Below are 14,703 nucleotides of genomic sequence, written 5' to 3' on the forward strand. Positions count from 1 at the left end.
GGCCTTCATGATCTGCCACTCATTATAACCTATTAACTCTCTGACCTTGTCTCCCTTCCTCACTCCAAACCTGGCTATTCCCTCTGCTTGTAGTGCTCTACTCGTTATTCCCATGTTGCGTCTTTTAAGATTTTAGAATCATATATTGTCTTCTCAATGAGGCCTATTCTGACCACTCTATTTAAAATTACAACCAACCAACCACCCCTGTCATACTCAATCCCACTTACCCAGCTCAAATTTTTTCCCATAAGTACAATACCTCTTAATATACATATAATTTAATAATTTATTCCATCATTGTTTATTGTCTCTTTCCAGTTGTAGGCTGTAACCTCAATGAAGGCATGGGCATTTGTCTGTTTGGATTACCAATGCATCAGAAACCCCTAGAACAGGACTTGGCACACAGTAGGCACTTAGGAAATATTGTAGAAATAATTGATACTAGAAATAGGCTTCTCTAACCACACTATTAGGTAGCAATATTGTTCCTTAGTGTTAACTTCTTTAGAGTCTAACAAAGGCTTCAAGCAACCTTTCTAGCAACATTTCTTTTTAATATGTTTTTTTGTAGGTGACAAAGGAGACACCTGCTTCAACTGTATTGGAACTGGTATTTCAGGGCCTCCAGGTCAACCTGGTTTGCCAGGTCTTCCAGGTCCTCCAGGTAAAACATTCTTCCCCAAAGCAACCATTTAAAATATTTCTTGGCTAGAATGATGCCAGTTTCTCATTTTATAGCTAGTCACTCATATCCATAATAATTCAATATAAAATGTCTCTACCTTATATGGAATAAGTTTTCCTCCTGTTTCTTACACCTTAAGGTACTAACATTTTCTATTAAAACATTTTGACAGATTTCTAGGAAAATTGTCTTCCCCACTTTCCATATGGAGAGGAAAATAAGTTATACGGAGTCAGACTTCTTTCTTCCAGCAAGCTGGGGAAAAGTTCGTAATGCCTGGCCTCTGAGTGTAGTCTCCAGTGGCAGAGATTTTAGTCACCAAGGAATGGGGCTTCTATTGGTGTTTGGTAGCCAACCATCAATATTCTTCTGCCTATTCCTCCCCCCCCATTTTCAATGAAAACCATAATTGATATCCATCAATACCACAAATGTTTTGGTCAGCTGCCTCTTGGGATATCCCAATGTTATATTCTTTTGAAATCATACTTTATGCCTGATTTAAAGCTGAGAATGGACCTAAAACCTCTTACCTTTCTGTATAATGTGTCTGTCGAGGAGACCAATTCATATCGAGTTTGGGAATAGATTTTCAGCAAGTCTTACGGCTGCCACTTGAAGCTAATAATATAACCAGGTACCTCTAGTTTAGTGGTTCTCAAATGTTGAAGTGCATCAGAATCACCTGAAGAGCTTGATAAAACCCTGATTACTGGATCCAACCCCCAAAATTTCTGATTCATTACATTTTGGGCCCTACCCAAGATGCAGGTGGTTCAGGGACCTGATATTGAGAACCACTGCTTTAGTAATGTTCCCTCTACACTTGGGGCACCAAATGTTTCTAATAAACCAAATTTTAGGGAGTGACAAACCAAAGAAAGGACTACTAAAGATCTAGGAAGACCGAATAAGTCAGAACCAAAAAGATATATAGACTTTGTCCTTATCTCCTTTTTCTCCCCTTGGAAATGAAGTGGTGATAGAATATTGAGCACCTCTGTGCATAGTACTTGGTAGCTGCAGGCTCTGAGAAGAGCTTTGGATTTGGAAATATATAAGGATACAATTTTGTATGTGACATTAAATTTTAGGCTTACTTAAAAGAAAGGATAATTTCCTCATTTTGAGAGCATAAAATATGAAATTAAAAACATCATTTGTTAAATGGGATTGAGTGGCATTCTTATTTTAAAACTTGACTTCCTGACTTGCTGATTGACAGATGAGTTTGTCAAGGATTCAAGATTAAAATTCACATTGTCTTCTGTATTTGTGTGCATTTGTTAGGACCTCTTGGTTTCCCTGGACAGAAGGGTGAAAAAGGACATGCTGGTGCAACTGGTACCAAAGGATTACCAGTAAGTTTTGAGTATATTATAGAACAAAAAGTATGTAAGGAAGCCATTACATTTTGATTTTCAAATTTACATCTGATTTTCATTTATACTTTGTTTTATATATATATATATATATATATATATATATATATATATATATGTGAAATTTAGTTTTTCTATTGTGATTTATTTGATTCCTTGACTCTCCCCCACTTCCATGCCCCACTTGATTCAATGCTTTATACACTAAATATTGTAGGGTGAGTTGATGAGGCAAACTGGAGAGAGAAAAGTGTTCATAAAAAAGAAACTGATTTTCTTTCTCCCTTTTTTCTTTTCCCCTCTTTCTTTTGGTTTTTGTTTTTAACATTTTTCCCCTTAGGGCATACCAGGAGCTCGAGGTGCTCCAGGCTTTCCTGGATCTAAAGGTGAACCTGGTGACGTCCTCACTTTTCCAGGAATGAAGGGTGACAAAGGAGAATGGGGTTCCTCTGGAGCTCCAGGACTTCCTGGTTTGCCCGGTACTCCTGGGCAGGATGGATTGCCAGGGCTTCCTGGCCCCAAAGGAGAACCTGTGAGTTGGTTTGATATTCTTGGTTTTGTAACTTCAAATTGTCACTTTGGGTCTGTTTCCTAATTAGTATAAAGGATGTGTCTGGTGCTGAGATGAACACCCAATCAATCCTCAGAAGAATGTGAATATATATAGTAATGGCACATTATTGTTGAAGGGTAGGGTTTCTTCTCCACTCCTTTCTCTCAGTTGTTGCATAACCACCTCCTTCTCAAACCATTACTGTATTTGGTCATATTAGCTATGAATAGGTGGGTAGGAGCTTATGTTATAATGATCTCTTATGTGTCAGTGTGAAGTTCCACCTGTCTTACCGCACATTTCCTTACCTGGGTTTATTTAGACCTGACAACTAGAAATCTAACTTGGTTTTTATATATAGTAGGTTTAGAAATTAGTGTGAGTAGATGACCATGCTAAATGAACCACAGAGCCTGAAGATTGAACATAAATGAACAAAGTCCAATTTCGTACACAAAACACAGTCCAGATATTTGGGTGGTAAGTGATATTTATAACATGTTAGATAGATTTATACTGGAATGTAAGCTCTCTGAGGGCAGAGATTTTATCTGTTTTTATTCTCTGCTGTGTCAGCGGCACCAGGTACAGGATAGAAGCTCAAAAATATTTATCGAATGAATGAATGATAACTAAGTGGAGTGATCACACATCTCATCCTTTAATACTATCCATTTATATGGCTTTTAGGAAGAACTATTTATGGGTGGATCATTTTGCTAATTGTATTCAGTAATACCAACCTGCAGATAGCAGTTATAAGTATTTGTTTCTGTACTAACATTTTCCCTTTTCAGGGTGGAATTGCTTTTAAGGGTGAAAGAGGTCCCCCTGGGAGCCCAGGTTTACCAGGTCTCCCAGGGAATAGAGGACCCATGGGCCCTCCTGGTTTTGGCCCTCCAGGCCTGGTAGGTGAAAAAGGCACACACGGTGTGGCAGGAAATCCAGGCCTGCCGGGAATACCAGGTGAGTTTCCTTTGGTTGCCTTGTTTTAAATTTGTTGCGTAAAAGCAGAAATGTATTATATTTTGGCCACTCTTGCCTTCCTTTGGTGAGACAGCTATTTCCCTGGCCATTTATATTTGGGCCCTTCAGAGCTCCTTGGCAAAGGAGTGTGTGTGGGTTTTTTTTTTTAATTCAGTTTTATTGAGAAATATTCATATACCATACAGTCATACAAAGCGTACAATCAGCTGTTCACAGTACCATCTTATAGTTGTGCATTCATCACTCCAATCTATTTTTGAACATTTTCCTTACACCAGAAAGGATCAGAATAAGAATAAAAATTAAAAATTAAAAAGAACACCCAAATCACCCCCCCATCCCACCCTATTTTTCATTTAGGTTTTGCCTCCATTTCTCTACTCATCCATCCATATACTGGACAAAGGGAGTGTGATCCACAGGGTTTTCGCAATCACACTTCCTGTCACCCATTGTAAGCTACATTGTTATACAATCGTCTTCAAGACTCAAGGCTAGTGGGTTGGAGTTTGGTAGTTTCAGGTATTTACTTCTAGCCATTCCAATGCATTAGAACCTAAAAAGGGTTATCTATATTGTGCGTAAGAGTGCCCACCAGAGTGACCTCTTGGCTCCATTTGGAATCTCTCAGCCACTGAAACTTTATTTTGTTTCATTTTGCATCCCCCTTTTGGTCAAGATGTTCTCAATCCCATGATGCTGGGTCCAGATTCATCCCCAGGAGTCATATCCTGCTTTGCCAGGGAGATTTACACCCCTGGGAATCAGGTCGGAGTGGGTTAGTTTTTAACTCCTAGTTAGTGGCTATATTAGTTTTTTATGGCTGCTGTAACAAATTACCAAAATCTTAGTGGTTTAAACCAATGCAAATTTATTCTTACAATTCTGGAGGTCAGGAATCTGGAATGGTCTCACTGTGCTAAAATCAAGATATGTTTTTTTTACTGTTCTTTTTTTAATTCAATTTTACTGAGATATATTCACACACCATGCAGTCATACAAAGTGTGCATTCAGTTGTTCACAGTACCATTACATAGTTGTGCATTCATCACCAAAATTAATTTTTGAACATTTTCATTACTACACACACAAATAATAAGAATAACAGTTAAAGTGTAAAAGAACAATTAAAGTAAAAGAGAACACTGGGTGCCTTTTTTTTTGCCCCCATTTTTCTACTCATCCATCCATACACTGGACAAAGGGGAGTGTGGTCCATATGGTTTTCCCAATCCCATTGTCACCCCTCATAAGCTACAGTTTTATACAACCGTCTTCAAGATTTATGGGTTCTGGGTTGTAGTTTGATAGTTTCAGGTATCTACTGCCAGCTACCCCAATTCATTAGAACCTAAAAAGGGTTATCTATATTGTGCATAAGAGTGCCCACCAGCGTGACCTCTCTGCTCCTTTTGGAATCTCTCAACCACTGAAACTTTATTTCATTTCATTTCACATCCCCCTTTTGGTCAAGAAGATATTCTCAAGACCATGATGTTGGGTCCAGATTCATCCCCAGGAGTCATATCCTGTGTTGCCAGGGAGATTTACACCCCTGGGAGTCAGGTCAGGGGTGGAGGGGCGGTTTAAGGGGAGTTTCTTTAAAATTTTTGACCATCTTCATTGTTTTGTTGTTTCTAAGTACACAATGTATAATGAAAAATTTAACATATTGTAATGGAAATACACATGTAACTACCACACTGGTTAAGAAATAGAACATTGCCAACATCCTAGAAGGGTTTCCCCTTCCTTCCTGGTCTTTTCTTGATCACGACCCCTTTCCTCCCCTGCAGATGTAACCACTGTCATGACTTTTACATTTCCTTCCATCTCCCTGCTAGTTTTATTACCTACATGCATCCCTAAATAAATTGCTTTATTTTTGCCTATTTTTGAACTCAGTATTAATGGACTCATAGGGTAAGCCTTCTTTATGTTAACTTTGGTAGGAGTCAAACACTCATTTTCATTGCTGTATAGGATCCCATTGTATGTTTGTATGTATATGTGTGTGTTATGTTTGTATATATGTATACATTAATAATGGGTATGTATCACAGTTGATTTACCCATTCTATGTTAATGGATGGTTGCATTATTTACAGTTCAGTCCTATCATGAATAATGCTTCTATGGACATTCTTGTACATCTATGATAGTGCATTTGTGCACACACTTCTCAAGGGAAAGGGTCAACAGAATATGGCCTGAGGGACAAATCCAGCCAACTGCCTGTTTTTCTAAAAAAGTTTTATTCAAGCATAAGCCACGCTTATTCACCACGTGCTATGGTTGATTTCACACTATAAAAGAGTTGAGTAGTTCTGACAGTGACTATATGGCCAACATAACCTGAAGTATTTACTGTGTCATCCTTTACAGAAAATTTGCCAACCCCCAACCTAGGGTATATACTTAATATTGGCATTTTTTGAGGTATACAGTAAGTGCTTCTTTGGCTTTACTAGATTATTCCAAACTGTGACCAATTTATACTTCCACCATCAGTGTAGGAGATTTCTTGTTCTACATCATTTTCACCAACATTTTATATTGTCAAACATTTAAATTTTTGCTAATTTGTTGAGTGTGGTATATCTCATATTTTATTTTACATTTATCTGATTGCATCAAAATTTAGCACCCTTTCATATGTTTATTGGACATTTAAATTTCCTCTTTTTTGAAATGCCTATTCAAGTATTTTGCACATTTTTTTCTATTGGGTTGTTTCTTTTTGTTATTGATTTAGAGGAGCTCTTTACATATTCCATATATTAGTTTTTGTTAGCTATATATTTTTCAAGAATCTTTACTCACTGTGGCTTATCATTTTTATTCTCTTGGTTGTGTCTTTAAAGAACAGAAATAAATTTGAATGTAATCAAATTTATCAAAATTTTCTCAAGGTTAGTGCTTTTTGTTATTTTAAGAATTCCTTCCCTGTTTTGAGCCCTTTTCATGCCCCTGTTTCAATTAATGAGAGATGGGTATGCTTTGACTTTGCATTCATAAAAGCTTCAAGTACCATTAGTTAACACAAAAGAAGTATTTTCCTTTTTTACTACAGTTTCATTTTCTTTTCAGAATCTTTTGACCTTCATTTGAAAAATATTTTTTAGAAGCCATCTTCAATGATGGAAGCTCTCAAAATCGTCATCTTTTTCTCTTTCAAATTTCATCTTTTCATATAATATCATCCTTGAGTATATAATGTGGGATTGTTTTTCTTGTGGATTTTTGTTTGTTGTTTTAATTTTCAAAAGATTGTAGATGGTTTCCTTTTTCTTGGTTTTTAATTAAAGGAAATATTTAATCAAGAAAACAATTCTCATTCACCACTAATTCCCTTTTATTCTGAGGTCCTAAAGGTGATCCAGGCCAGACCATTACCCAGCCAGGGAAGCCTGGACCACGTGGTAACCCAGGCAGAGATGGGGAAGTAGGTCTTCCAGGTATGTGAGGAATTTATTTCACCACAACTGCAACAATTATTGACATTTTTCTTTGAAAGTTTCCCTTTCAAAACACTGCTGTTTCTCAATAGGAGACCCTGGGCTCCCAGGCCAGCCAGGCTTACCAGGAATACCTGGTAACAAAGGAGAACCAGGTATCCCTGGAATAGGGCTTCCTGGACCACCTGGTCCCAAAGGTATGTAGAACTGTGTTGTGGGTAGCATAGGCACCTGGTTAGTATTATGTTATTGTTTGATAGAGTTTATTCAACAAATAAAACATATTAATTGTATCTTGTTTTCTATGTGCTATAAAGGATGTAAATGAAAAGTCACAGCATGGTATGCATGCTAAGTTCATTATGTGTATATAAAACAGTCCAGACAAAAAAATAACTAAATCGTAGTTATACAAAATGATATGTAAGCCCAACAAAAGTGGAGATTATTGTCTCTTTCTTAAAAAAATTTTATTGCAATTTTATTGAGATATATTGACATACCAGATAATCTTCAAAAGTATACAATCAATCAGTGGTTCATATAGTTGTGCTTTCATCACCACAATTTTTGAACATTTTCATTACTCAAAAAAACAGTGAAAAGAAAAAAGAACACCCAAAACTTCCCACATCTCTTCCCCCCATTATTTATTTATTTATTTTCTTATACATCTGTTCATATATTGGACAGAGGGAGTGTCAATTGCAGGGTTTTCACAATTGCACAGAAACACCATAAAAGCCATATACTTATACAATCATCTTCAAGAATCAAGGCTACTAGATTACAGTTCAACAGTTTCAAGTATTTTTCTCTAGCTAGTCTAATACACTAAAAACTAAAAGGGGCTATCTATATAATGCATAAGAATAACCTCCAGAATGACCTCTCGACTCCATTTGAAATCTCTCAGCCACTGAAACTTTATTTTGTTTCATTTCTTTTCCCCCTTTTGGTCCAAGAAGGCTTTCTCAAGCCCATGATGCCAGGACCAGGCTTATCTCTGGGAGTCATGTCCTATGTTGCTAGGGAGATTTCCACCATGGGAGTCATGACCCATGTGTAGGGGGGAGGGCAATGAGTTTGCCTGCAGAGTTGGCTTAGAGAGAGAGGCCACATTTGAGTAGCAAAAGAGGTTCTCTGGGGGTGACTCTTGGGCATAATTATAAGTAGGCTTAGCTTCTCCTTTGCAGGAATAAGTTTCATAAGGGCAAGCCCCAAGATCGAGGGCTTGGCCTTCTAAATTGGTAGTCTCCAATGCTTGCAAGCATATCAGGAATTCCCCAGGTGGGGAAGTCTAATATTTCCACATTTTCCCCCAGTCCCTCAAGGGGGCTTTGTAAATACTTTTTGATTCTCTGCCAAAATTACTCTGAGATGTATTGAGGCATCACACTAGCCTGTACAGACCAACAAGATCTCACTCCCTATTTAAGTTTCCATGTAATTATGGTGTTTGAATAAACTGACCATACAAGTTTAATTATATAGTGTGTTACAAAAAATACAAATTTTGCACCTAATAGACATTTGTACCTAATATACATCGTCCTTTGGTCTCACACAGAAGCTGAAGTTTTAAAACACTGTCAATATCATCCTTTACACTTTAGTCTGATTTAACTTAGTCCTTACCAAGTACATTTCATTCATGTCTCTAATTGAAATATGTTCTCTTTTTCAGACTCTTTAACATTTGCTGTATGGGGTAGTGCTGACATTCATAGCTGCCAAACTCTGGCTCTGAGTCTCAGGTGTCACACAGATAACTGAATTTTCAGGGAATGACCAGGTTCTACACAAAGAGCTCGGCATCTCAGAATTTAGAAACAACTGTAACAACTAAAGAATAGATGTGACTGCTGTAAGAGCTTACAATCTGGAACCTTTACAATAAGCCTTCCCCTAATAACCTATGCTCTCTAATTCAACTCTTAGATTTTGCGCATTGTAGTGAGTCCATATTAGTGAGGCATTGTATTTGTCTTTTCATTTCTGGCTTGTTTCATGCAACATACTGTCCTCAAGGTTCATTTACCTGGTTGCATGCTTCACAACTTCATTCCTTCTTGCAGCTGCTGAATATGCCATTGTATGTATACACCGCAGTTAACCCATCCATTCAGCAATCAGTGTACCATTACAACACTTCCAACCATTGCACTTTATGACTACCAGTGGGCAAATGTCCACTCATGTCTCTGCTGTCTCTTCTTCCAAGTATATATTCAATAACAAGGTTGGAGGACCAAATGGCAACCCCATACTTACCTTCCTGTCAACCACCCACTACCCTCCAGATGGGTTGCACCATTCTACTTCCCCACCAAAATAAATAGGTACTTCCTATTGCTGACAGGGCGACACAGGAATGAGACACGGACACAAAGCTAAGAATTAAGGGAGCAGGGGGCCCACTGCCTCTTGGGCTAAGTGGACGACAATTCAGCCTTGCTCCAGCTATTTATTTCAGAAGATCAGGTGTATATGCTAAAGGTGCTCAGGTGGGGGAGAGCCCACCAAATACTTATGTTTACATCAGGTGCATACAATCTAGGTTTAAGACAATGGTAGTCACAAGACACACATCTTTACAGGGCGGGCCTGCATGGCATTCTATGCAAGCCTGCAGCTCAGCGTTCTAAGCCACCACCCCAGATATGCCTCAGGCAACATGGAAGACTCAGTTCCCCACATATCCCCCTTTTTATTTTAGCCACTGGTCAGATCTCTGTCTGCCACTGGGGCTCCGATCTGAGCCGGGCGTGGGAAACAAAGTAGCCACGGGGGCAGGAGACCTCCCCTAAAAGGGGGTGAGGGTTCAGACCCTCACAAAGCTGGGGGGGTGAGGTTCTGTGCCCCACCTCTGTTGGCCCCCAAGTTTTCTCCTGATGGCCCCTCTGCGACTGTGCCTGTCTTAGGTTGTTCCTTCCCTGAGGAATCTTACCCGTCTCTGGCTAACCAGCCATCCTCCGGGGCCATACAGGGTGATGTAAGGGAGGGGCAATGCCCCCCAAGAGGGTTAGTTTTGTCTCCTTGACAGCCTATGCCCCGTGGCCTCCATGCCCAACAATGGTTTGGACCCAGGCAGCCAAAATAAGGAGGAGGGAAAACTAAACGAACTGTTGCCTTGTTGCAGCAATGGGGGGTTAGGAATATAAGCCCAATAGGTATAATTTTCAGAATGAGCACATGCCGGAGATAAAATTTCTTTATCTGCCCCCAAGTTGGATGTCGGGCTTCCCTAGTTCAGGGTGTTGGTCCGATCACTGTTGTCTTCAGTGTCAGACCCTGGAACTGCATCACTGGCAGCTCGACGTCCCATAGGAATTTTCTTTTCTTTGTTGGGTTCATGGTATGGCTTCAGTCATCGGGCCGGTATCCAAAGTGGTGCTCGTCCATCACCTGGGGAAACACAAGCATAACCTCTTCCCCATGTTAATAAAGTACCCATTGTCCATTCATTAGTTAGCATGTCCTTCCACCATATAGGAGGTGCTTTATGGAAATAATGTTTCAGTGTTGTTTTTTCAGCTGGAAAATGTTGTTCTGCGGCAGTGCCACCCAGTTTTTCATAAAAATTTAGAAAATTTAAAGTAAATAAAGCTTTTGATAATCGTTCATGGGGAGTTCCATCATCTCCCCCTTTTTGTTTTGTTAACATAGTTTTTAAAGTACGATGGGCACGCTCAACAATAGCTTGTCCTTGAGGATTATAAGGAATACCAGTGGTATGACGAATACCCCAAGTTGTAGTAAAAGTAGCAAATTTTGCAGATGTATAGGCTGGGCCATTATCGGTTTTTAAAGCACGGGGCAAGCCCATAGAGGCAAAACAGGCAAAAAGGTGAGTACGAACATGTCGAAATGTTTCACCGGTTTGTGCTGTGGCCCAAAGAAAGCCAGAGTATGTGTTTGCCAAGCTAGATGTTGTTGCAAAATAACTGAGAGTTCTTTAGCAGTTATAGGGAGCACAATTAAACGAAGGTCAAAACCATTGAGTTGTTTTGCCTTTTTTCTGGCTTGAGCAACTAAAGTAGCTAAGAGATCTAGATAAGGGGAAATGGATTTTACAGAAGAATTGGGCAAGAAGATCCATTCTACAAGCTTATCATTTTGCAAAAGCAAGCCTGTGGGGGATTTGGGAGTGGAAAAGATAAGTAGAGATAAAGGTTGTGTAGGATCAACATGGGATATCTGCGCTTGTGGAACTTTAGCTTCCACTAATTGTAATTCCTTCTCTGCAGCTGAAGTTAAAGATCTAGGGCTGTTTAATTTAGAATCTCCACAAAGGAGAGAAAATGGGTTGGAGAGCTCATAGTTAGCTATACCTACTTTGGGGCAAAGCCAATTAATATTCCCTAGTAGTTTTTGTAAATCATTTAAGGTGGTAACAGCATCTCTGCGGAGTTGTACTTTTTGGGGTTGAATTGTAAGTCTATTGATACTAGAACCCAAATACTGTACAGGTAAAGTACGTTGCACTTTGTCAGTAGCAATATGCAATCCTACATTCTGTAAAGCTTTTCGAACAGCATAGAACAGAGCTTCTACTTCAGTCTCCTGAGGTGCAGAGCACAAAATATCATCCATATAATGGATTATATAAGCTTTAGGAAAATTTAAATAGACAGGCTGTAAAGCATGGTCAACATAATATTGACATATTGTAGGACTATTTAGCATACCTTGTGGTAAGACCTTCCACTGATATCATTTAGAAGGGGTTTTATTGTTAAGGGACAAAATAGTAAAAGCAAATTTTTCCTTATCTTGATCAGCTAAAGGGATGGAAAAGAAACAGTCTTTAATATCAATGACCACTAAAGCCCAGTTTTCAGGAATCATGCTAGGATTGGGGAGCCCAGGTTGTAAAGGTCCCATGGGCTGAATGACAGCATTAACACCTCTTAGGTCGGTTAACATTCTCCATTTTCCTGATTTTTTCTTTATTGGGAACACAGGAGAATTCCAAGGACTAAAAGACTCTTCGATATGTTGCAAGGACAATTGTTCTTGAACCAATTCATGTAAACCCTCTAATTTTTCTTTTGTAAGCGGCCACTGCTCTACCCATACTGGTTTTGTTGTAGTCCATACTAATGGGACAGGTTGGGGAGGCGAATGAACAGCGGCCGCCACTAAAAAGGTTTATATCCTAAACCAAATTGGTCACATTTTGGTGAGACTTGGGTGGGTGAAGGGGTACCTTGCAAACGTACGCCAAGCCCACAGCTAGGGGCATACCCCATATTTGCCATCATTTTGTGGCTTTGAATACTGTACACTCCACTAGGAGGAGGGATATGTACAGTAGCACCCCATTGTTCAAGTAGGTCTCTGCCCCAAAGATTAAGAGGCAGAGCAGCCACATAAGGTTGTAAAGTGGCCTTCTGTCCCTCAGGGCCAAGGCAGGGCAAAATACGAACACTTTGCATAAGTCCCTGAGGGGAGCCTAGGCCCACAACAGTAATTCGTGCCTCTTGCAAAGGCCAATGTTGGGGCCAATGTTGTTGACTAATAATAGAGACATCTGCACCCGTATCTATAAGCCCAGTAAAGCTATGCCCATGAATTGTAAGAGTACACATAGGGCGTGGCTCCTGCAGAGCCTCTGTGAGAAAAATTCCTGCCTTTCCTGTGCTACCAAAACTTCCATTTTCCCAATTTTTAGAGGAGGAACCAACAGGTACATAAGGTAATAATAAGAGTTGAGCAATTTTTTCACCTTTATGGGAAGTCCATGGAATAGAAGAAGACATGACCACCTGAATTTCCCCAGTATAGTTAGAGTCAATGACTCCAGTGTGTACACGAACACCCTTAAGATTGAGAGAACTGCATCCAAGCAAAAGACCCACCATCCCTTTAGGTAAGGGGCCATAATAGCCAGTGGGGACCTTAACAGGATTACTGGGGAGAAGACATACCTCAGCATTGGCAGCGAGGTCTACTGCTGTGCTCCCTTTCTGTGAGGGGCTGGGAGCCCACCCCGATTGCCGTTTCCCGAAAGGGAGGTGCCGTTCTTATGAAAAGTAGATCGGGGAGGGGGCGGGGCAAGATGGCAGACTGGTGAGCTGTATGTTTTAGTTACTCCTCCAGGAAAGTAGGTAGAAAGCCAGGAACTCCGTGGACTGAACACCACAGAGCAATCTGTCTTTGGGCATACTTCATACAACACTGATGAAAATGTCGAACTGCTGAGATCAGCGAAATCTGTAAGTTTTTGCGGCCAGGGGACCCGCGCCCCTCCCTGCCAGGCTCAGTCCTGTGGGAGGAGGGGCTGTCAGCTCTGGGAAGGAGAAGGGAGAACTGCAGTGGCAGCCCTTATCGGAAACTCATTCTACTGATACAAACTCCAACCATAGATAGACTGAGACCAGACACCAGAGAATCTGAGAGCAGCCAGCCCAGCAGAGAGGAGACAGGCATAGAAAAAAAAAAAAAACACGAAAAACTCCAAAATAAAAGCGGAGGATTTTTGGAGTTCTGGTGAACACAGAAAGGGGAAGGGCGGAGCTCAGGCCTTGAGGCGCATATGCAAATCCCGAAGAAAAGCTGATCTCTCTGCCCTGTGGACCTTTCCTTAATGGCCCTGGTTGCTTTGTCTATTAGCATTTCAATAACCCATTAGATCTCTGAGGAGGGCCCTTTTTTTTTTTTTTTTTTTTTTTTAATACTTTTTTCTTTTTCTAAAACAATTACTCTAAGAAGCCCAATACAGAAAGCTTCCAAGGCTTTCAATTTGGGCACGTCAAGTCAAGAGCAGAACTAAGAGAGCTCTGAGACAAAAGGCAATAATCCAGTGGCTGAGAAAATTCACTAAACACCACAACTTCCCAAGAAAAGGGGGGTGTCTGCTCACAGCCATCATCCTGGTGGACAGGAAACACTCCTGCCCATCGCCAGCCCCATAGCCCAGAGCTGCCCCAGACAACCCAGTGTGACGGAAGTGCTTCAAATAACAGGCACACACCACAAAACTGGGCATGGACATTAGCCTTCCCTGCAACCTCAGCTGATTGTCCCAGAGTTGGGAAGGTGGAGCAGTGTGAATTAACAAAGCCCCACTAAGCCATCATTTGAGCAGACTGGGAGCCTCCCTACACAGCCCAGCAGCCCAGAACTGCCCTGGGGGGGACGGCACTCACCTGTGACATAGCACAGTCATCCCTCAACAGAGGACCCGGGGTGCACGGCCTGGAAGAGGGGCCCACTTGCAAGTCTCAGGAGCCATACGCCAATACCAAGGACTTGTGGGTCAGTGGCAGAGACAAACTGTGGCAGGACTGAACTGAAGGATTAGACTATTGCAGCAGCTTTAAAACTCTAGGATCACCAGGGAGATTTGATTGTTAGGGCCACCCCCCCTCCCCGACTGCCCAGAAACACGCCCCACATACAGGGCAGGCAACACCAACTACACACGCAAGCTTGGTACACCAATTGGGCCCCACAAGACTCACTCCCCCACTCACCAAAAAGGCTAAGCAGGGGAGAACTGGCTTGTGGAGAACAGGTGGCTCGTGGACGCCACCTGCTGGTTAGTTAGAGAAAGTGTACTCCACGAAGCTGTAGATCTGATAAATTAGAGATAAGGACTTCAATAGGTCTACAAACCCTAAAA

The 14,703-nt window shown here is 40.8% G+C and overlaps 1 protein-coding gene across 6 annotated transcripts in view; it reads left to right on the plus strand.

The window, feature by feature from the left end:
• Positions 1–14,703, plus strand: part of COL4A5 (collagen type IV alpha 5 chain) — a 414,777-nt gene that overhangs the window by 258,858 nt on the left and 141,216 nt on the right. For 5 of the 6 annotated variants that reach the window (XM_037821236.1, XM_037821237.1, XM_037821239.1 and 2 more), the window contains exons 22-27: positions 578–670; positions 1,982–2,052; positions 2,414–2,605; positions 3,424–3,592; positions 6,981–7,073; positions 7,166–7,270. In XM_037821236.1, coding sequence (XP_037677164.1) covers positions 578–670; positions 1,982–2,052; positions 2,414–2,605; positions 3,424–3,592; positions 6,981–7,073; positions 7,166–7,270 — 723 coding nt within the window. The remainder of the gene's footprint in view (positions 1–577; positions 671–1,981; positions 2,053–2,413; positions 2,606–3,423; positions 3,593–6,980; positions 7,074–7,165; positions 7,271–14,703) is intronic. The other variant, XM_037821238.1, reaches the window with a different exon arrangement.

Source organism: Choloepus didactylus, chromosome X (assembly GCF_015220235.1).
Source record: "Choloepus didactylus isolate mChoDid1 chromosome X, mChoDid1.pri, whole genome shotgun sequence".
NCBI classification, from domain to species: domain Eukaryota; kingdom Metazoa; phylum Chordata; class Mammalia; order Pilosa; family Megalonychidae; genus Choloepus; species Choloepus didactylus.